General features: G+C 39.1%; 1 protein-coding gene across 9 annotated transcripts in view; it reads left to right on the plus strand.

The window, feature by feature from the left end:
• The window catches only part of RELCH (RAB11 binding and LisH domain, coiled-coil and HEAT repeat containing), an 89,644-nt gene that overhangs the window by 44,203 nt on the left and 21,329 nt on the right, over positions 1-24,112 (plus strand). For all 9 annotated transcript variants that reach the window (XM_037156395.2, XM_037156396.2, XM_037156399.2 and 6 more), the window contains 10 exons: positions 2,150-2,240; positions 4,837-4,908; positions 7,214-7,354; positions 7,794-7,958; positions 9,596-9,743; positions 13,118-13,274; positions 13,905-14,028; positions 16,062-16,110; positions 18,360-18,439; positions 23,669-23,775. In XM_037156395.2, the coding sequence (XP_037012290.1) occupies positions 2,150-2,240; positions 4,837-4,908; positions 7,214-7,354; positions 7,794-7,958; positions 9,596-9,743; positions 13,118-13,274; positions 13,905-14,028; positions 16,062-16,110; positions 18,360-18,439; positions 23,669-23,775 (1,134 nt within the window). The remainder of the gene's footprint in view (positions 1-2,149; positions 2,241-4,836; positions 4,909-7,213; positions 7,355-7,793; positions 7,959-9,595; positions 9,744-13,117; positions 13,275-13,904; positions 14,029-16,061; positions 16,111-18,359; positions 18,440-23,668; positions 23,776-24,112) is intronic.

The raw sequence follows: 24,112 nt of genomic DNA on the forward strand, positions 1-24,112 counted from the left end.
TTTAAAAAGCAAAAGTTTTAAGTTGGCATAATACGTTTGACATATAATCAGTTGTCCCTTTTTATTGCTTTATGAATCTCAGGCATCTTTGATCAGATCCTAAGAAAAACTTAATTTTATGCTCAGTAATGGTGCTTTTGGCCCGTTCTTTGCTAACAGCTGTAACTGACACCACATTTTTAGCTTTGTCAAATACTAGGCAGACAGTCCCCTGTGATTTTCTACGAGTAGGAGCATCTGTTTCTAATGCTGTTAATAATCTGTAAGCCATCTGACTTTCTATTTTCAGCTGTATTTCAAAGCTGTCATATTTTTAGAATTTTTAATCTGAACTGTGCTAAGAAGTTTGTTTTGAGGGGCCTTACGTTATTTCAACAGTTTGTATATCTCTAGTATAATGATGGTAACTCGTGACTTAAAGTCATTGCATGTGAAGGTTTTATACAGTGTGTACTTCTTATAAATGTTTGACATGCTTAAACTTCACCAAGGTTCATTTATTATAATTACCAAACATTTATGGAACCTCTCCATTACTCCTCATTATTTTAAGACACTAGAGGTATTAGGAAATTTTCCTTGGGGAGCAAGCAGCTAAAGTAATGTATGTAAAGCTTGGGAATTTCTTTTTACACCTTCCTTTTATTTACTTTATTTGCCTTCTAAAATAAAAGGAAATTAAAAAGCAAGGGAAAGTTGAGAAATAGGCATAGAAGAGAATGATACAAATGTAAGGGAAATCGGGTCATTGTGAGGTTGTGGGGGGAGGAAGCTGCAGCACAGTGGAGACACGCTGGCCCCGCCCTCCTCTGGGTGCCGCCCACACGCCCCGCCCCACTCCCACTCTCCTCCTCTGAGAGTCGTAGCGTAGTCATTCCACAGTGCGAGTTAAATTGACATGGTCTGAGAAACGGCAGTGAGCACTGTGTGGGCTTAATGTGCTGATTTCATCGTTAACATGAATTAAACATTTTATTTTGGTTTGCCTCGAAGTTGGATACTTAAACTATCTGTTGAAAACATACTTCCCCACCCCCCAATCAGGTTATACTGTTTTGAAATCTTAGACAAAGTGAAAAAACTCACAATTTTTCATTTCTAGTCATTTTAAGTGGAACTTAATTCTGAAGAGAAAAATCTTATTTAAAGTTTTAATACTTTAATACTTTAAATAACTTATTTAAGTTCAAGTGAAGTTATTGTATTAGTTATTTATATATTGCTCTGTAAAAAATTACTCCAAAAGAAAGAGTTTATAACAAATTCATTTTTATGATATGACTTATGCGGGTCAGTGAATTTGGATCCCCTGCCCCAGGGTCTCTCACGAGGCTGTGACCGAGGTTGTGTTAGCTGGAGCCATCGTCATCCCCAGTGTCACCTGGGCAACGGCTTGCATCTCAGCTCGCAGCCTTGACTGGCCGGGGCAGGCCAGTCTGTCATAGGTCTTGGGACAGAGGGCCTCAGTTCCTCGGGCCTTTCGGTCGGAGGCTGCCTTCAATTCCTTGCCACACAGGCCCCCAGAGAGCATGGTCCTGCATCAAAGCATGTGAGCTAAGAAGGCGTTAGAGAGTCCCGCAGGCCGGACATCACAGACTCTGTGGCTTCTAACCCAGAAGTGATGCCCATCACCTTGGCTGTCGTCGTGTCCATTAAAAGCAGATCCCTAGGCACCGTCTGCACCAAGGATGTGGACATTAGGAGACGGACGTCGTTGGGAGCCACATCGAAGCTGCCTAGTGCCATTTTACTAATTTGACACCACAGTTTGTAATTAGAGAAGTGCTGGGGTAGCAGTCACTGATAGTTTTAGTGGCTGCAAACAGAAGTTCGGTAGGAGCTGAAGCACTGGACATACGCACGCCCTCAGAATGCATATGTGGGAAGTTAAAGTAGCAGGTTATGAGTTTCAGCTTCACACCAGCAGAGATGCCCTTCGTACCATGTGTCGCAAACAGAGCTGCCACTGGAGGAACTCGTCATGAGGGGTTCGCTCTCTCGGTGGAGCCTAGTCCATCATTGGAAGTGTGTCTTGCTTGTACGAAAATATTGTACTTCGTGTGAATTGCATAGCTGACTCTTGAACCCTTAGTCCCAGCTGTGCTTCCTAAAGTGAGGGCAAGTCCTCACGCGTTTGTGTCACTTTCAGGCAGATGATACTGACGGGCTGTGTGGCGTTTGCACGTCATGTCGGACCAACGCGTGTAGAAGCGGAGCTTTTGCCGCAGTGCTGGGAACAGGTGAGTTACTGTCAGGGTTTCCTTGGTGGTTCTGTTCTACGTTATCATAAACGTTCATGTCTTTTTCAAACGCCACTAGGAAATACACGGGGTCTGAATTATGCTGCTGTTTGTATAGCCCAGTGCTGTGAGTTCATAGTGCCAAGAATGCTCAGGGATGCTTTACACTATTCATTCTTCCAACAAAAACTTCAGAAACATTAGTTCCAGTGCTAGGGGTACAGTGGGGAATAAAACACAGTGACATCCCAGTGGGAAGATAAGAGAAAAACAAATCAGTGTTTTCTTGGCATTTTGTAGTGTTACAAGCCAGAAAGAAAATAAAGCGGGGAAGGGGAAGGGAGTGATGGGGGGAATGCTGTTTGGAAAGGGTGGTCAGAGAAGGAATCTCTGAGGAAGGGATGTTTAGGCAAGGATGCGAATGAAGTGAGATCCTGCAGATATAAAAATACAAAATGAGATGGGAGAGCACCTGATGAGTTCAAGGGAGAGCAAGGAGGTGTGTGTGTGTGGGGGCGGGTAGGTAGGTAATAGAAATAATATCTTATATATATTATATACTTCTATATATTAAGATACAGAGAGAAGGTAAAGTGTAAACCCTTGATTTAGGAGGCTCTGGTATTTAATTCAACTCATCATTTATGAATAATACTTTGGTTTTATATTGAATGTTAATATTCCAGTTCACTCTGGAACTGAGAATCTTGACTTTCTAGACTTGATGTTTAGGTCATTGAGGAGCTTATTTTTTCATCTTATAAAGATGGATTTCTTATTTATGAAGGTAAATTTCATGACCTTATTTATAATAGTATGGTCACTTACTCTTAAAAAATATATTGGTGTCTGGAATATCACTGAAATATATGGTCCTTTAGAACTCTGTTACAATTTTCTCGAGTATTTTTTTAAAATTTTCTGGAGTCATCTGGATTAAGTATGTAAAGTAAACATTATATATATAGTCATACTTATCTCTGATAGTTTAATGTTATCTATAGATTATGGTACTCGCTAACTTAAGGCGAGATTTTAATCACTGAAAGTCAAATTAACTTGAAAACAACACATACAATTCTATACAGTTATTCATATGTACACTTAATTTTTTAATAATTATTTTACATTTTTAAGCTTTATTAAGGTACAAATCATATATATAATTTACCCATTTGAAGTATACAATTCAGCGTTTTTTAGAATATTCACAGAGTTTCACAACTGTCACCACAATCAATCTTAGAACAGTTTATCACCCCAGCTACAAACCCCAAGCCCTCGAGCTTGGTGTTCTCATAGTTCTCATTGTTTTGCCTATTCTGGGTCCCTTTAATTTTTATATGAATTTTAGGATCATCTTCTCAGTTTCTGCAAAGAAGCCAGCTGGAATTTTCATGAGGGTTGCATTCAGTCTGTAGGTCATTTTGGAGAGTGTTGCCATCCTAATCGTAGAGAGGTGTCCAGTCCATGATTCGGGATGTCTTTCCATTTATTTAGGTCTTAAATATTTTTGACAATGTTTTTGTAGTTTTCAGAATATACTTTATGTATGTTTTTGTTTAATTTATTCCTAAGTATTGTCTGTTTGTTGCTAATATATAGGAATACATTTGTTTTTTGTGGGTACATTTAATTTGAAGACTCACTGAGCTAGACTGGAGAAAAGTAAAATGGAAGTTATGTAGGGCATACTGTAGCATTCACACCTTTCTACTTTGCAGTTACTACTTCTGAATTGAATTCAGAGATGTCCGTTCTAAACATCCCTGCCACCACCTCTTCTGTAACATGACTGGACATGGATATCGGGGGTCTGTCTAGCTGCCTACCTCCAGGTTGTTGCCCAGTAGATTGCTATATAATTTCTTTTCTTAATTTCAGGCATCCAATACTTTAATGAATTATGTCACCTTTTCATATGGGAGTATGAGAACAGATAAACTTCTTTTGCAGTCACAGAAAGATTTATATTCTATGAAGAAGACACATAGGAACAAAACCCAGTATGTGTCGTTTTGTTTTGTTATATTTTCGTTGTGGGTCAGTGTCGTCATCACAGCAGCAGAGCCCCCTCGTCATGCACATGCAAACACAGACGGACTGGGGACAGCTTACTGTAAAAACGAAATCTCACCCCTGCTCAGGGGCTCTGCTCAAATCATTGATGAACTCACTTCCTAATCCCTTGGGTAAAAGTGAGTGCCAGTGAGTCATTCCTGCCATGTGTTACAAACCACATCTGTAATATTCAGAACCTGGGTTTTCTAAGTGTAAAAACATACCAGTGTTTCTGCGGAAGGAGAGCCTTGTCCCCAACAGTCAGGAAAGCCTGGTCTTAGGCAAGCGCACCATGGACACCTTGCCGAATTTTCATCCTGCTTCATCCTTTTTGCTTCAACAGGTAACCCCTGTGAGCACGTGTTTCGGGGTTTCCCTGGTCTCCTTATTCCTGATCCAGGTGTACACAGGGATTTCCAGAAGTGGAAAAGGAAGGAGCTTGATTGCATTCTTAAGTGGCTTTGTGGTGAAAAAGAATGATCTTTCAGAGGAAGAGAGACTATATTGTTGACGCTTGGTTTCCTTTTTACTCTAGATTAATCACAAATACCCAGAGAGACGGCTGCTCGTGGCAGAGTCCTGTGGAGCCTTGGCACCGTACCTTCCTGTAAGAGTTGTCCTTTTTTTCTTAAAACCTTTTTTCTTTTTAATAGTAGAGAAACCTTTTTTCAAGTGTCTTACACATTTTAACCCAAATTTTCCCATGGCCTGCTGTCCCAATGAAAGAAAAGTCCAAAGAAAATGGTCGCATTGGTACAATATGGCATTGCAGACACTAACCACTGATTCTGCATGAGTGTCAATACATAAATCAACTTGTTTCAGCGGTTCTCAAAGTGTGGTCTGAGCACCTTGAGAGGTCTCTTGGCACTCTTTAAAAGAGGTCTGTCAAGTGGCAGTGATCTTCATAACAGCATTAAAACAGTTTTGTCTATTTCTCTGCTGACATGTACAGTGTCGGTGCAAAAGCTGTAATGGGAGCCAGTGCCGGTGCACAGACACCAGTCAGGGCAGGGACTTCCGCGAGTGCCCCCTGGCCCCTGGCCGTCTCCTCCAGAGATGCCCGCCTCGTGGCAGTAGTGCTTAATGCGTACAGGAAGGAAGCATCTGTGCTCTTACCAGTTCGCATTGTCATGTATGTTCTTTAAAATTTCCTCGCCCAACATTAATTCTATGATACATTGTGTTGTGTATCTCCAACAGTAAACCCTAGTTACAGGTTCTCGTTTGGGTGTCTGTGTATTTTAAAAATGTCTCATACTGTTAATACCTCTACAGCTTGCTGCTGTCAGCACTTGCGTTTTCGATTTTGATAGTGTTAAACTTCCCCTACCAGGGTAGCATGGACTTCAACTTTCATCAGCAGTACCTTGGCGTTCTTATTTTCCTACCTTTCACCAGAAACTGGGCATGAAGAAAATTTTTTAATGTTTTTCTATCTTATAGGGAAAAGTTGGTATATTATTGTTATATAAAGCCTGTATGTAAGGTATACATGAGTGAGTCTGAGCATCCTGTAATTCATTGTTCCACGATGGAGGTAAACACACACGCTGACAAAGGACAAGGAAACTGCCCCACACTGCTCCTAATCCTGGGATGCTAAGCAGGGTTAATGACAGACAGTGTCTCCTCCATGGGTCTCCGGTTGCCCTGTACCCACTGTAACTGGTAATAGTAAAGTCTCAGTGTGGTCATGGCTTTAAATGAAGTAATACCTCCTGAGTTGTCCTGTGGGTTCCTTGTGGCATACTGAAACTAACTGCCACCGTCGACCTCAGCCCAGGTCAAAGTGAAGGACAACCTAGCCGAAATGTGTGTACCTCAGTCGTAAGGCCCATGCTGATACCACGTAAGAAACTAATTTTTAAATCAGTCTTTGAGTTAAGATATTTTAAAGTATTTGAGGGGAGGGGGCAATTTTTAGCCTAAACGATAAATAAACAAAGCTGTACCTAAAAGTATATTCACCAACCTAAATGTGACTAAACTTTGCCAAAGTTACATATATTTTTGTTTCTAAAAAGTCAAAACAAAAACTAGGGGACTTAACAAAAACTAGGTAACCTCTGCATACCAAATCACACTGTACATTTATGAAAATGATCACATCTTTTTATTTCTATTTTATTCTAACCATCATATGTAAAAAGGACCTAAACAAGTTTTGGTTTAAAGAATTGTTATAAATTAATCAAGTTACAATAATAGTACAAAGAAGGAAAAGAAGAGCAAGACTTTGTAAAATGATGGCTTAGCCATCACTCGCAGTAAGCCATTAACATTCTTTACTGTAGAAAAAAATGTGTGAAATTAAGACACAGCAGTGGGTGACATCATATTAAATAGTAGCATTTGAACATGCCAGTGCAATTCTTGTTAAAGCACTTTTCAGGTTTACTCTCATATTTTATTATCCTTATTGAATTTTTTTCAGTTCTTCAAAAAATAGAAACTGTATGATTTTGTAATGTTTCCACAGTCTTACTTCAGGCAAATGCTTTGATCTCCAGAGTGCCTTTTGTAACCCCCCTATTGTTACACCTCTGAGCACCTTGCTCTGAGCAAACAGGCGGCTTGACAGAAGTCATTGTCCAGTGATAGCAGCAGAGGGTTGACTCTGGTGACTTGCCAGAAGCGCCTGCCCCTGCACCGCCTGTAAGGGTTTGCACACACTCGGCAAAGATATAAAACACGCCTGGAGGTGATTATCACAGATGCATCGCAGAGGTGTTACCTTCAGAGAGGTAGGGAGAGAGCGGTGTGGTGCTTGAGTGTACTTGTAACGTCCTGTCTTTGAAAAATGAGGACTTGAGGCAACTCCAGTGAATATGTGGATGTCTGTCACCTTTTCTGTATTTTTCTGCTGGGGGTGTAAATAAACAGCAAAAAACTTTTGTGCTTATTTTCAGAAAGAAATCCGTAGCTCCTTGGTTCTTTCAATGTTGCAACAGATGTTAATGGAAGATAAGGCAGATTTGGTACGAGAAGCTGTGATCAGAAGCCTCGGTATCATTATGGGGTACATTGATGACCCAGACAAATACCAACAGGTGTGTTTTTCAGCAGGAGCCCCATTCACTTCGTGTTAAAAATCCCAGGTGATGTTCCAAGTCTGATTCAGATGGCCTGCACCCTCCAGCAGGGATGGCAGTTGGGTCAGCCTTGACCAGTCGGAGCTGGCTGCCTGGTTTCAGTTCTGCAATTCAGAAGAAAGGATGCTGTGACTCATTTGCACAGGAAACTGGCAGCAGGCCTGCAGTTCCCCCCCTTGCTCCTTTGTTTCCTTGCCAATTTATACATGAGCTTTTCTTCAAAGAAAACAGGAAGTATAGGATTATAGATGGCTTTCTTTCTTAAATTGTTTTCTGAAGGTGCTGCAGTTGTGTATTTATTGTTTTTCATTGCCTTTTTAAAGTTTATTCTCTGAAAAAATTACATTTTGCCTGTTTTGGGTTGGTTTTTTTTTTGTCATTGTTGCTATTTTGGCAGGGTTTTGAATTGCTGCTGTCAGCTTTGGGGGATCCCTCGGAAAGAGTAGTCAGTGCAACACATCAAGTATTTTTACCGGCTTATGCTGCCTGGACCACAGAACTTGGGAATTTACAGTCTCATCTGATACCCACGTTGCTGAACAAGATTGAAAAACTTCTCAGGGTAAACACTTCCTTTGTTTATATAGTTGATAGAAAATTAAAATGTGTGTTCCAGGGCATCTTAACAGAATATTGGGGAGCAAGACAGAAAGTACCACTTAGCTGAGCGTCCTAATAAACTGCCAAAAAAGATTCTGTTGGGCTGCAGCCAGGAGAGGTTTGAGGAAGCTCCGCCTTGTGGCAGCTGCAGGAGAAAGGTCGCGGGTCTGAGTGCCAGGCGGAAAGGCGCCTCCATGGGGCTGCTCCTTGGGCGCCAGGGCACTATTGGCAAAGCTAGCACTTCCTAGCCTTCTCTGAAGACTTAAGTATTTTAGCTAAAGTATCAACTGCAAACCCAAAATGCAGAGGTAATCACAGGAGGAGTCTCACAAGCGTTCTTATTTACATTTCCTCACTGTTTAAAATGAACTCTTCATTCTTTCCAAGTAAAAAAAATGGGAAAGTTAAAGAAACAATTGAAACCTCTTGACGTAATTTTTGTACTAAAAGTTTGAGTCTAGAAAAAAACCTAACATTCCACTAATGCCTTTTATATGCTACTGAGGTAGTACTTTATATATGCAATATATTATTTCATGTGGAAACCAGTGTTTCAGCATCTTGGGGTTCCGTAGCTGTCAAATGACGGAACCAAGATCTGATATCTGTCTCTGACTTCAAACTCTTGTTCTTTCTACACCCAAATTTGAAAGGCTGTGTAAGGCTCTTAAATAAAGCATTGTAAGAGCTCTGCCAGTGGATATATACATATATTAAGATTCAACTTTTTTCTATAGATTTCTGAGTATTAAAGCAAAACTCTAAGTAGACAACTAGAGTAAACTATTCCTCTTTATGAAACCTAGGGAATTTTTTGAAGTACTTTTTAAGAAAATGTTTGCATTCCTTTTTAGAGTTATCCATACCTGGCTTTTCTTGTTCCATTTTGTAACACGGCTAATTTCACATCGCTACGTGTCTGCAGTTTTCATCATAGACAGTAGCTCTTCAGTGAAGAAATTAACTTGGAACTTGGTGGTGAATGACTCATCTGTCTGACAGAGTTATTTTAAAATGTAGTAATGACATCTCAGTGGGTTTGAATAGCAGTAAATGCTGTCATCTCTGTCAATTCTAATTTTACTTAAACATTTGGTTGAATGTTAATACTGAACCTCCTCATTTTTTTTCTTTCTCTTACCTTTCTTTTCTTTGCCTTTGCAATGTCTTCTCCATGTTCTCTCTGCGTTCAGTTGTCTTCACCTGTTTCCATGCCCTCAGCTGGAGGTGTGGCCAACTCTGTAGGCGCAGGGGAGGGGAAGGTGTGAGCACTGCTGCTGGTGTAGCCGGCGAGCGAGCGTTTGAAACACTTCCTGTGGCTCCCTTCAGTCTTTGTCCTGACTCAAGAGAAGTTCCAAACATCTCAGTGGGAATGATCGGTGGTCACCCCAAGGCTCTCCGTGTAAAGATTCTAGCACCTTCAACACATCTTCACGTGCTTAGAGAAATCGCGATTCGCAGACATCCCCATTTAGGTGTTATGCTATGAGCCTAATATATAGATCCTCAAATGTTTTATTCTTTGCCACAGAAAGGAAGAGCATTATAAATACATCATTTCAAAAGACTAAAATGAGCTTCCACCTCCTTGTGTTTCAGGAAGGAGAACACGGGCTGGACGAGCACAAGCTGCACATGTATCTTTCTGCCTTGCAGTCCCTGACCCCGTCTCTCTTTGCGCTGGTGCTGCAGAACGCACCTTTCTCCAGCAAGGCCAAGCTGCAGGGCGAAGTGCCGCAGATAGAAGGTACTGAACCGAAATCGGAGAGGGGGATGTGGAGCATCAGAGCTTAGCTTCCCAAAGAACTGCTTTTGATTAAAATTTTTAAAATCACTCTACGTGACAGCGTAATTACTAAACGTATACACATACACGTATGTGGAACTTTGTGGTCGTGGACCTGACATAAATTATATGCCTTCATCTTTTTATCCATTCTTATCATGGTATTGTTTTATAATTTTATACCTTCCATTCTCAACCTGTAATTTTTTTTGCAACCTTGTTTTCAGTGGCAGAAGTGTTTTCTTTCATTAATAGAGCTGAATCAATTAAAAAAATCTGGTGCCAGTTTATGAAGCTTTTCATTTCCACTTTTTTAATCTTTTTCCTTCCCCAGCTGTTCCATCTGCTTTGGGGGAAGATGCATGTATTACTATGTCCTTGAAAAGAATATAAGCATATGTGGCAGAATTTTCTTTTTTTCTCTCCAAAGAAAGAATATGACTTATTTTTAGAAATATGTGAAATTGACCGCAAAAGCCACTATTTTCCAATGTCAGTGTCCAGCTAATCAGTAAGTGACCTTCGACCCACGGCACTTGGTGACCCATGGACCCTCTCCCCAGGGTAAAGGGTCACAACAAGCTGCCACTGTGTATGAGGCTCCTGTGCAGCTTTTTCAGATTCGTGAAGTTGTCTGTGCCTCTTACTGCCTTCTGAGTCACAAAAGGATTATAACATTGAGAACATCAGCAGACACTTAATTTTTTAGAACTGCAGCTTTCATATGAAAAAAAAAAAAACTGCGGGATACCTGTACTGTTGGGAATAGGAAGCACTGTGTCCAGCAACACACAGAACACAGCTAAAAATGGTGTGTGCGTGTGAATGTCAGTTTTACACAGAAAACTGAATATGGGTGGGGCAGACTTAAGTATTTTAAAAGGATACCGGTGAGGAGAATGAACACTCATACCTCACGGTAAGCCTGCACTGAGCACACACAGTGGGTCCCTTCAGGTTCTGCCCCTTCTTCACGCACGAAGCCACTTCATCTGCTTCGGGACTTTCCTGTCTTCTCATTTCCTCTTTTTCTTTCTTCCTGCAGTAAGTGTTGACATACCTATTTTACTTTTAACCATTCCATTATTTTTCAATAATTTGCCACTATTTTTGAAGAGACAGTATTATTTTTACCATAGTATAGCAGATTGTAGCCAGTAGTTTGAAAGTATGTCAGACCTGCTGTGATGTGGTGGTATATAAATATGAAGTACAGATACTCAACACACCCAAATCTGATTGATTCCTGGGTCAAGGTAGTGAGAATTAAAGCAGAAGCCTCAGATCCTGAGGAATACCGTGCTACTCAAATTAGTTTCTTTGTTTATGTCTTACGATAGCAGATGGGTGAGTTCAGCCAGCAAGGGATGACCTTTGTCTGTTCTCAATGTGTTGTATAGACCCTTGCACAGTATAGGCAAAAAGCATGACATTTTAATACCGTCTTTGAGCATTTAAAAAATTTGTGTATTTCATGTTTTCTTAATTTTTAATTATCATTAACTATTAATATGTTTTGAGAAAATGCAGTCCCTGGCTTGTATGGCTTAGTGGATTGAGTGCCAGCCTGTGAACCAGAGGGTCTCCAGTTCGATTCCCAGTCAGAGCACATACCTGGGTTGCGGGCCAGGTCCCCAGTAGGGGGCACGTAAGAGGCAACCACACATTGATGTTCTTCTCCCTCTCTTTCTCCTTCCCTTCCCCCATCTCTAAAAATAAATAAATAAATAAAATCTTTTTAAAAGAGAGGGAGAAAGTGCTGCATCTTTATTTGTGTCTTTATAGGGTGTTAGTCTCTGTGCAGGAATAGTTGGGCCATTGGGAGTTTCAGACCAGCAGGTAATGAGCTGTTGGCGTGCACCGCTCACTACAGAGCCTTCCAAGAAGCGTTTCCTTAGTCACCTGGGACCCAACAGTGATGTGTAGGATCATAAGTCCAAACTTTAAATATAGTGATGTACATTGATGTTTTATTTACATAATTTAAGAAATAATCTTAAAAGTATATACATGAGACTCTAGTTAATAATATTTCTTAAAATATTGATTTTAGCCCTGGCTGGTGTAGCTCAGTGGATTGAGCGCAGGCTGTGAACCAAAGGGTTGCAGTTTGATTCCCAGTCAGGGCACACGCCTGGGTTGAGGACCAGGTACCCAGTAGGGGGCATGCAAGAGGCAACCACGCACTGATGTTTCTCTCCCTCTCTTTCTCCCTCACTTCCCCTCTCTCTAAAAATAAAAAGAAAAAATACTTTAAAAATAAATATTGATTTTAGAGAGAGGGGAGAGGGAGAGAGAAAGAGAGAGAACCATCAATTTGTTGTTCCATTTATTTATGCATTTGTTGGTTGGTTCTTAGATGCGCCCTGACCAAGGATCGAACCTGCAAGCTTGGCATATTAGGATGATGGTCTCACCAACTGAGCTACCTGGTCAGGGACTTAGTTAATAACATTCATAGTAATTATGTCTTATCTTACTGCTTACTGGTTTTAGTACTTTATATTAACTTAATGTTTATCAAGTGTGAAAATTTTTTAAATAAAGCATTTAGTATTAGAGACTAAATACTTAGATCTGTTCAGCTCAAGCTTTATTGTATTTTATATCATTATTTTTTGGTATTAAATAATCTTTTCCCTGCTCTTAGCCTATTAATTTATTATTCCCCAGAAGAAACATTTTAATGTATTTATTCTTTCATTGACATAAATAGTGTGGTGGAATTAAAGGTGTATCTGCTTTTTTATACCAGATTTAAATCCATATTTAGCTAAGATCTTATCTCTGGGCCAATTTTCATCTAAGCTAAATAAAATTTTACTGTTCATTGGCAAACTAATTCATTATAGCATTCATTTATAACTATTTAGTTTCATAAATCTTAATTTTTGAGATTTTTTTTTCATTTGTTTAAAATTTGTGATTTTTTTTTAAAAGACTTTGTTTTTAGAGCAAGGGGAAGGGGGAGAGAGAGGGAGGAAACATCAATGTGTGGTTGCCTCCTGCGTGTCCTACCAGGAACCTGGCCTGCAACCAGGCCTGTGCCCTGACTGGGAATGGAACTGGCAACCCTTTGATTCACAGGCTGGTGGTACTCAACCACTGAGCCACACCAGGCAGGGCAATTTTTGAGATTTTTAAATGGGACAAAAAATTACTTCTTTTTTTTCTTTTTTTCTTTTTTTTTTTTTTCAGAAAATGATTTTGTTAATTTATCTCAGTGTCATATTTAAAGTTTATAAGCTAAATTAGCATTAGGAGACAGGACTTTATTTTCCAACTTTCGAAAGTGCCATTTTCTGCATGACATATTTTGTTTTTATCATTTACAGTGACGAGGTTCCCCCGGCCTATGTCGCCCCTTCAAGATGTGTCTACTATTATTGGAAGCCGTGAGCAGTTGGCAGTGCTACTCCAACTTTATGACTACCAGCTGGAACACGAGGGCACAACCGGCTGGGAGAGTTTACTGTGGGTTGTCAATCAATTGTAAGTTCCCGCCTCCCTAATCGTTTGGTTCAGTTGAGTGGGAGATAGCTCACTATATTTAGCCCGGCCTTGAGGGAGAAAATATACCACAATATAAAAAAATAGAATCAGACGTAACTTGGCACCTCTCTGGTCAACTTGTTTGGGAGAGGAGATTCACACCACTGGGTGTGTATTGGTTTGTGTGCAGAGACGGCCCTGCTGTGCCCTGTGAGGAGGGTCTGTCCTCGGCCTTGTTGGTTCACGGTGGTGATGGACTTGAATCCTCACCCTGACTTCTCATTCTGAGGCCTTAATGGAGGCTGGAGGCTGGATTAGCTCAGCTCTTGTGCCAAGCATAAAAATTCATCATTTTCAGTCTCATGAACTCCATACTCAGAATCAGAATCCTACCATTAAAGTTCCATATATTTTATGGCAAGCAGTTAAAATTTATATTAAGAAGTTTAGAGAGTAAAGTGTAAACTTACGATCTTTTCATAGGGGCTCAGACAACTCCTTTGCTTTATAATTTTATTGTCTATGAGAAGCAGAACAGTAGTTATGGGTAGATTTGCATTGTTTCAGCAATTGGCAAGGAAGCAGTGACTTGTATGTGCCCCCGCCTCTTTTCTCTTCGTTCCTGCTCAGGCTGCCACAACTTATAGAAGTAGTCGGCAAAATTAATGTTACTTCAACTGCCTGTGTCCATGAATTCTCCAGATTTTTCTGGCGCCTTTGCAGAACGTTTGGCAAAATTTTCACGAACACTAAGGCAAGTATTTGTATTCCATGTTTTCTAGTATGCAAGCTCCATAAAAATGTAATGTGTTAGTCAGTGCTGTGACTGTAACTGCATGAGCCTTTCCTCTACTCTCTTTATCTTCTAGTATCTTAGAAAATGGGCGTAGTAAATGAAAATCTGGTCGGTAATATTTTTATCTTTATATCTGACCTTCAGAGGATGATTTAGGTTCAGTTTCCTTTGTATTCAGATTTGGACGTGAGACCCACTCACTGTTTCAGCGTAGAAAGTGTCAGCTCGGGAAATCAAGTGCACCCTTTCAATGTGCTTCTGGTACTAAAACCCTTGACTGTCCACACAAATTGGGGAGCAGTTATTTGCTCGGTACACGGCAGTCAAGACCACAGGTGACGTTGGAACCAAAGTGGCTTGTATAGACGAGCTCTTAGCCTAGCATGAACACTTGAGACGATTGCTGCATATTTCAGTCACTACTAAAAGTATTGTTTGTCACATGTGGCTACCCAGGTTATTATGTAGTTTTGGGTATTAAGACTTCAATGTCCTTAGATCTCAATTTCTTATTTTAATCCTGTTACTTCATTTGTCTCCATGGCATATTGTTAAGCCAGTTCTTTAGAGACCTTATAAAAGCATAAAAATGTGTAGTGGCTATAATTAAATGTTAATCAAGACATTTATTTTTATTTATTTAAATTAATTAATTAATTTATTTATTTATTTATCTATCTTTAGAGGGGAAGGAGAGAGGGAGAGAAACATCAATGTATGGTTGCCTCTAGTGCATCCCCTGCTGGGAACTGGCCTGCAGGGAACCAGCCTGCAACCCAGGCATGTGCCCTGACTGGGAATTGAACTGCGATCCTCTGGTTCGCAGGCCTGTGCTCAATCCACTGAGCTACACCAGGGCATAATCAAGACATTTAAAAATTAAGAATTTTGTACAGCTCCTTACTGTTAAATCTGGAATTTCTGAAACACTTAGAGCAAAACAGTTCCATATAGTGGACTAGACAAATTCAGAAAATGGGTTGTAGCTCTGTTTTTTTTGTGACTACATAGTATCATTTATCTGGGCTTAGTCTTTCCATGTGTGAAATGAAGAAACTGCTTGTCTTACCGTTCTTTAAGTATGATTCTGCGGATTCATCTTTAAACACTGATCTTCACCTCAGTTTAACTTCAGTATATAAGTTAATATGCATGACCTGCCAAAAGCAGGGGACAGCCAGACCTTGATATTACTGTAGAAGAAACAAGAATATTTTACCTGTTTTACTAACATCTAATTGTTAAACAAATATAATTTGGTTTTACTATTATCAGTAGTGGCAAAAATTGTTTGGCATCTCCAAAGTAGCTACTTTTTTTTTTTTTAACAACTGTAAGTAAGTGTTCACTTTAGCACTTACCAATAAGTGGTTGACTTCAGTGACCCAAAAATTGTACTCTGTGATGACATTCATAATAAAATATTGAAACCAGCATTAGCTCTAACTTCAGATATTTAAGTGAAATTCAGTATTTGACATTTACATTTAAATTTTAAGGAATTTAAAATAAAAAACTAATCTGAACAACTGGATATCACATAATGAATATGTTACTTATTACATACTTTGAATGAATGCCATTTCCATTTCTTTTAAATACAGCAAATGTTTTTTTCAATAATTTTGATCATATAATATCTACCTAAATAACCTTTTCTGTCATTAGGCTTGGTTTTAGGAGGTAATGATTTTTAAGCCTTTAAAATCATCTTGGAAATTACTTTAGTGAAGGAAACCAAAGGCTTTTCAGAAAATACTTGGTGACCTTAACTGATTTTTAAAATATTTTATCTCTTAAAAGTATTATTTTTAGTAACTTGAATCCACATTTATCGTAAGCCACTTAAGAACTATTACATTTCTAAAAACTTCAATGGTCTAAAGTAAAATAAGTAAATAAATATAGACTAGCAGTAAACATTTTATTTATTTACTCATCAGTTGGTCCATGAACCTGAGACTTTTTGGATCTTTCTTTGGGTTGCTTAGGTAAAACCTCAGTTCCAAGAGATTTTAAGATTATCTGAAGAGAACATTGGTAAGTTTATTACTTTTAAAAGCAATTGAATCTCTATTCATGAAAAGTACTGTTTTCATTATATGCAAACTGTATAAGTTAACGAGCAAGTAGAGTTGGAAAGGAAACCTACACTGCAGAGCGCTTGCTTGTACAACTGTGTCACATCCGGTGGCCATCTCGCCAGGTGGCAGTGAGACGCACCTGCGGTTTTTAGAGAAACTGTGGGCCTGACCGGGCAGCTCAGCTCTTCACTCCCTTGTTTCAGGGAGTCTGGTTGTGGCCCCACTGGCCCAAGAGCTGGTTCATTTGTGCATCTAGTGTCCCTGTGGATTTTTCTCATTTTTAGGGATAAACTGTGGGATCTGTTAGGGGAAAAGTGTATGGCATCCCCCCCCCTTTTTGGGTGTTTTTTTTTAAGGTACAGATCAATAATTTTCAACCTTTTTAATCTCATGGCACACATAAACTAATTACTAAACTTCTGTGCTACACTAAAAACATATTTTGCTGATCTGACAAAAAAATTAGGTACCATGTTTTACCATGTATAAGGCATACTCACATTTTTGGCCCAAACTTTCAGGAAAAAAATTTTTTTGTTTTAATTTTTAAATCAATTATTTGTTTATATTTAGAAACAATATCGATTATTATATTCCAATTTGCATATTTGATATCATTATTACTTTCTAGAATTACACTTTCAGTGCTTGAGCATAAATAAAAGAGTGGAAAACATACACAGAGATACAGAATCAGTACTACCCATGTATAATGCGCATCCTTATTTTTCCCTCAAAAATTTGGGCAAACATGTATGCATTGTATACAGGAAAATACGGTATAATTTCACTTCATTCATACCAGACTTGTTGTTTTGGCTGTTGTCATTTTTTTATATGACAATGTAAAGAAAAAGAGGTCAGTGCCTCTGATTAAATTGTCGAGTATTGCACGTTTTAAAAATTCTTGTGGCATACCAATTGAAAATCCCTGGTACAGATAATTCTTATCTCAGTCCTACAGTAGTGATTTCATATGAGTGCTTTAGAAAACTCTTTCTCTCTCAGATGGAGTTACAAAATGAATAAGTCCTTTTACATTTGAAAACATTGATGAGGTTTTCTTTTTGACAAACACTTCCCCAAGTTTATATTTAATAGTTTCATAAAGAATTAACTTGGAATGCCTAATAGTTGGTGTTATCTTTTAGCTAATTATTAATTTTGATAAGTTAAGAATATTTACATATTTTAGAAACTCACAAGTTTTATAATTATTAGCTATGAATGTTTAGCTATTCCGATAGGAAATGATTACTAATCCCTGTATACACAGGTCATAACTGTGAATTCAACTCAAGCTTATGTTCCTAGCCTCAGATTTACCCCGTAACTATACCATATTCACACTCAAGTAACACCAGTAGCCCCTCAAAGGGAAAAATCACTCTTACCAAGAGCGTAAACAGATCTTGAATACTAATCGATAAGAAATTGGAACTTTCTTTTTTGCTAAAATTCCTTCAGGACAGTTAGGTAATACACCTTTTCCAACTCTGTTTCTTTATGAAGAGAATTTAAAATCATATGAAGATAGGAAATAGACTAATAAAAATACTTTTAGCGCATGAAAGAAAATATAAAGCATTTGAAACAGTGCTTGACAGTCAGTAAGCCAGGGTTGTTGGTGCTGCACAAATAGGAATGTCATATCACCTCTGGAACCTTTCTTTTGAAATCATCTGCAGATGATGCACTAAAACATCTGACTTTCCAGGAGTCACGGGGCACTCGTCTGTGGTTGGATGCTTTCCCCTCCCCCTGCTGTACTCGGCCTGGCTGAAAATCTCTGTAGAGGATGCAGGAGGGGCCTCTGGGTAATAATTTATGCCTAGGCACCTCCTGTACGTTTTATGGAGTACTACAGATTGAAAGCATAAACATTTAGGAAGACCTGCTTATACTTGGGGCTCTCATAAAGGAAGCTCTGATTTCTGATTATGGGAACAGGAGTATAGGATCTCAGTTTGGTTTTTAAAGTTTTTTCCCATCTATGAAAAATTCTTATGCGAACAGCTTTTTAAAAAGTATTGTTACAATTTTATGACTAGTAGACATGTGTTTTAATCAGTTATTTTTCAAAGTAATGCTTATATTTATTTATAATCCTTGTCACCATTATAATTTTAAATATAATTTGCATTGTGAATTTTTGCTTTGCATTTAAATTATACTTGAACTTAAAAATTATTTTAATAATTTTAGATTCCTCAGCAGGAAATGGGGTCCTCACTAAAGCCACCGTCCCCATTTATGCAACGGGAGTTCTTACGTGTTATATTCAGGTAAGGGCAAAAATCCTTTGACTAGAAAATGTAAAGGTACTTTCTTTTTAGAATGATACCTGATAATATGTCTTTTTATCATGTGTGTAAGTGAAAATGTTACCCATCAAGGAAAACAAAGTTTATTTATTCTCTTTTGTATCTTTCTTTTTTAAAAATTTCATTTATTCATTTTTAGAGAGAGAGGAAGGGAGGGAGAAAGAGAGGAAGAAAAACATCAGTGTGTGGTTACCTCTGGCGGTCCCCCTTTGGGGGACCTAGCCTGCAACCCAGGCATGTGCCCTGACTGGGAATCAAACCAGCGACCCTTTGGTTCATAGGCCAGCACTAATCCACTGAGCCACATCAGTCAGGTCATATTTAGTCATTTTATTCAATCAGTTATTTACAGTGGAGAGCATCTTTGAATAATAACTTTCTGAGTAAAATCTTCATTGAACAAATAAATTTAGAGATGATGTACTTCTTGATACTTTGTTAGAAGTGGTAGATTGCACTTATTTAGCAGTTTCCTTGTGTTTCATGATGAAATTTTTGTTTTGAACAACAAAGAAAGCACATGTATTAGGTGAGGCAAACACAAAATGCTGTAGTATACTTCCATCATTTTTAGCAAAGTACTTTTTAATCATACTTTATTTTTATTAATTGTTAGTGCATGATAAATTATCCCAAAACAATAATAGCTTGTTATAACCCATTTATTTGTTCATGGGCTTTGCTCAGCTACGTGTCTCTTCTGGTGGTATTCCTGGTGGTCGCTCATGTTGCACTCGGCTGGTGGCTGGCAGGATGGCTGATCAGTCTCCATGTAGTCTTAGGTCTCTCTGTCTTCACTGAGCTCCTGGAACAGCAGGGCTAGACACGACATGATGGCTCGCAACGCCCAAGAGTGCAAAAGCAGAGTTTGTTCAGCTAAGGCTTAGGCCTAGAATTAGCACATCACCTCTACTGCATTATATCAGTTGAAGCAAGTCATAGGCCTGGCCAGGATTTAACCAGGAGAGAGCTAAACAAGGACGTGGATGAGGAGGCGTGATTCACTGGGGGGTCCCCAAGACAGACCTAAGTCATAACAGACTACCACTGTCTATGTAACAGTAGGTGAATAATGAATGAAAAAAATTAAGGCATATTAGTCATTTTCATTGTGAGGCAAGTCCCACCAGTAAGGTGGAAATACTGACTCACGATAAAAGCTGTTTTGGAAATTAGAATGTGACCATCAAAAAGGAAGACCTTTTTTCCTGAATTTTCCCCAATTTTTTAATAACATTTCTTTTACCCTTTGAATTCAAAGTGCAGCAGTTTGTATTTATTGTACTCTTTTTCCAAATCAGATTCGAACCATCATATAATATTAAAATATAGTTCTGAAATGTCACACAATACCTTGAAATGTCACACAATACCTTGCAATAGAAGCTCCAACTCTGTTAAAGTAGCACAATATTCTTGTAAACTTCTCTCTGTTAGTTTATATGATGACCTTACAGTGTGGTCTCGATTGCTGAGTTTGTGGAGGTTCAGTGGTAGTACTTGCCAGGCACAGTGGTATGCATACCATTTTCCTTTCCCTTTAACTGTGGCAACCGTTCCAGTGTGTAACAACAACACGTGTGATCTCAATATTCTCTCTTGCTTATTAACCCCTGCAAGTTTGTTCATTTGAACCACATGTAGTGTTTTAAAGCATAATGAAGTGCCAAGTACAAGGTTTGCTTCATAGTAGGCCCTCAGTATAGATTTGTCAAATAAATGAATAAGGATTTGTCTTTTGAGTCACTGTATGAAGTCCAGCTATCTAAAGATAAGTTTTTAGTTTTTTGAAAAAGGCGAATTGAGGTAGCTCTCATAGATTGCCCGTGTTACTTACTTGTTTTAGGAAACACATTCCAGCAACAGTTAATATGTTTCTTACTAAACAACATTTTCTGTTAGGATAAGTCACTGCCCTATTTTCTTTGGTAAACAATAACTACTTTTGAATCAAATACATAAGTAATATTTCTTATCTTGAGACTTCAAAAATTATAAAAAGGATTGTAGTAAATTTCAAGCTTAAAAAACATCCATGCTCATTTAGAAGTGTATTTTATAGCTCTTATTTCACAGTTAAGTGTTTTCATATTTTTTAAAGTATATTTTATTAATTATGCCATTACAGTTGTTCTATTCCCCCTTCATTCCCCTCCACCCTGCACACCCCCTCCCCCACCATTCCCCCCTTTAGTTTATGACCACGTGTCTCAAGTTCTTTAGATTCTATATTTTCCATACTATTCTTGCCCTCCCCCTTGTCTATTTTGCTACTTATTTTCTGTACCTTCTCCCCCCTTCTTCTCCCACTCCCCTGTTGCTAACCCTCCATGTGATCTTCATTTCTGTGGTTCTGCTCCTGATCTAGCTGTCCTCTTAGTTTGCTTTTGTTTTAGGTGTGGTTCTTAATAACTGTGAGTTTGCTGTCCTTTTACTGTTCATCTTTTTTATCTTCTTTTTCTTAGGTAAGTCCCTTTAACATTTCATATAATAGTGGCTTGGTGATGATGAACTCCTTGAATTTGACCTTATCTAAGAAGCACTTCATCTGCCCTTCCATTCTAAATGAAAGCTTTGCTGGATAATTAATCTTGGATGTAGGTCTTTGGATTTCATGACACTTCTTTCCAGCCCCTTCTTGCCTGTAAGGTGTCTTTTGAGAAATCTGCTGATAGTCTGATGGGAACTCCTTTGTAGGTGACTGTCCCCTTATCTCTTGCTGCTTCTAGGATTCTCTCCTTTATTTTAATCTTGGCTAATATAATGATGATGTGCCTTGGTGTGTTCCTTCTTGGGTCCAACTTCTTTGGGACTCTCTGAGCTTCCTGGATTTCCTGGAAGTCTATTTCCTTTGCCAGATTGGGGAAGTTCTCCTTTATTATTTGTTCAAATAAGTTTTCCACTCATGGCTGTTCTTCTTCACCTTCTGGTACCCCTATAATTCGGATGTTGGAGTGTTTAAAGATGTCCTGAAGGTTCCTAAGCATCTCCTCATTTTTTGAATTCTTCTTTCTTCATCCTTTTCTGTTTGGTCATTTTTTCCTTCCTTCTGGTCCACTCCTTTGATTTGAGTCCAGTTTCCTTTCCATTACTATTGGTTTCCTGTGTATTTCCATTCATTTCAATTAGTTTAGCCTTCATATGTTCCTCTAATTTGTGACTAAAATCAACCAGTTTTGTGAGCATCCTGATCACCAGTGTTTTGAACTGTGCATCTGAAAGTTTGGCATTTCTTCATCGCTTAGATTTATCGGCTCTGGGGCTCTGAGTTGTTCTTGAGCCATGTTTTGATCTGTTCGTGCCTGTTAGGTATGAGGAGCGGAGCCTTAGTTGTTCACCAGGGCGGGGCCACCCAGGTCACTGGTTTGTGATGCTGTATGTGGGAGCTGGGTCAGAGAGGGACAATGGCAGTTCCCTCTGCCGCTTCCTGCTGCTGGGGCTTGCAAGGTGCATCTCACCACTCCCTCCTTCACCGGTTTATCTGTGTGCAGATGTGTGACCGCGATCAGCCCTCAGTGGGTCCGCCCACTTCTCCACACCTGGGATCCACCCACGGCTGCTGGCGCACCTGGGTCGCGCGCCCAGGTCAATCCGGTGGATCTTTCCTGCCCAACCCCACTCTGCCCCTCTTACCGGTTTGGCTGAAGGGTTCATTGTTGTTAGACTTCTGTGTAGTTCAACTTTCTGTGGTTTGGCTGCATTTTTGTTGCTAAAACTTTGTTGTTTTTAAACTTAGTTGTGCAAGAAGGTGCAGTGCTTCCACCTACGCCTCCATCTTGGCAGAAGTCTCTTTTTAGATTTTTAATTTACTTAAAACATTTATATACACTCTGCCTGACCTAGTAAGCAACTGAAATGGGCGGGGTCACTATTTCATTTTAGCTCTGATGTTGATTGGTCAGTGTGTAAACTTTTCACTAGGAGGAGACTGTCAGGATCTGAACCACAGGCAGCAAACACAGGCCCGAGGACCGAGTCCGGTCTTCCACCTGGTTTCTACCCAGCAGCAGCGCCAAACTCCTTGTCCCCAGTTAAGGAGTGGTTTCATTTACACACTCCAGAAATGACTTTTGGCCCTTTAAAGGCAAACTGTGAGGCTGATGTGGTCCCCAGTGAAAATGAGTTTGACACCCCTCTGATCTAAAACCGCTATGGCCATCTTTATTCATGCTGATCTGTCCTCTTGTCAGTTCCTTATCACGAACTCATTCTCAGTTTGTGCAGAAAAAAACAGTAGGTGGTCACCTACTCTTACTCATGGAGGCTATTTATTGTTGACCTAATATATTCCTAATGACAAAAACCTTGACTCTGATTTCTTCTGTATTTTCTGATAGAATGTCAGAGCCTTTCCTTTTAGATACAGGTTCATTTAACACACAAGGTTACTTTTGCTTTTACAAAGTTATTTAACTTTACTAGTTTAGCAGGCTTGCTTTTTAAAAGCATATTTCTTAATAGCATGTAAAAACAGCTATGTAAAAAAAGGACAATTTTCTCATTATGAAAATAATGGTTCATTAAAGAAAGTCCGAAAAATATAGATTTTTCAATCAAAAGAAATCAGCTGTTTCTTTTAAGAACATAATTGTCTGTATCTCAGCAAGCATGCAGTTTCTCACCACTAACGTGTTGCAAGTATCATTTCTTACACGTTGATATTCCACTCTTAGGGGGATAACTGTTTTAGTAGCTTGTATTTAAGTATTTAGAGCTAAAATGAATGAGAAGTAAAATTGGTAAAATAAACCTTAATTAGAAACTGTACCTTTTAATGTTTTGAACCCGGACTTTCTAATAAAGCCTTCTGCAGTGATGGAAATCGTCTGAATGCGGGCTGTCCAGGAAGGGAGCTGCCAGCCACATCAGGCTGTTAAGCACTTGAATGAGTAGTAGCTAGTGCAACCAAAGAACTGAATCTTATATTCTAGTTAACTTTGGATTTAAATTTAAATATCAATAATCACATGTGGTGTAGGCTACCATATTGGACAGTACAGGTCTAAAGCTATGAATTAAGATAGTCTCTGTCTCCATACCATTGTGCTTATAAATATCTTTAATTAAAGTGCCTCCAAATTAAGGTATTTTCTTTTTATCTGGTAGAATTTTCTAATGATAGATAAGAAATTATGATTTTAGTTCTGCCTGATTGCTTGGAAATTCACTACCAGTCTTTTTCCTCTGTAGGAAGAAGACCGAAAACTGTTAGTCGGATTCTTAGAGGACGTGATGACCCTGCTCTCCTTGTCGCACGCTCCTCTGGACAGCCTGAAGGCTTCCTTTGTGGAACTGGGGTAAAAAGTTACACGAGGTTTCTGTATTGGGTCCATAGCGCACCTGCTTTGCAGTCTAAAAAGACTGGCACATGTGCCAGCTCTCTCGGTTTTGAGAGTTGAGATTTGCTTTTGTTTATCTATATATTGTTAACATTTTGTAAACAATACGTTATAATAAGAGAGTGGGGAAAGGGCATAGACTTACGTTTTATTTAAAGCATTTGAAGAGATAAGATCAAATGCAGATTTGAAGAGAATTTAGTTTCCCCCAAGAGGAAAAAGGAGCCCAAGTGAAAGCCAGGTCGTGAGGCTCCTGTTTCTATCCCATGTGATTTGCCTAGTCCCACTCAGAATC

Source organism: Artibeus jamaicensis, unplaced genomic scaffold (genome assembly GCF_021234435.1).
Source record: "Artibeus jamaicensis isolate MK-2021 breed Jamaican fruit bat unplaced genomic scaffold, CSHL_Jam_final contig_354, whole genome shotgun sequence".
Lineage (NCBI taxonomy): Eukaryota > Metazoa > Chordata > Mammalia > Chiroptera > Phyllostomidae > Artibeus > Artibeus jamaicensis.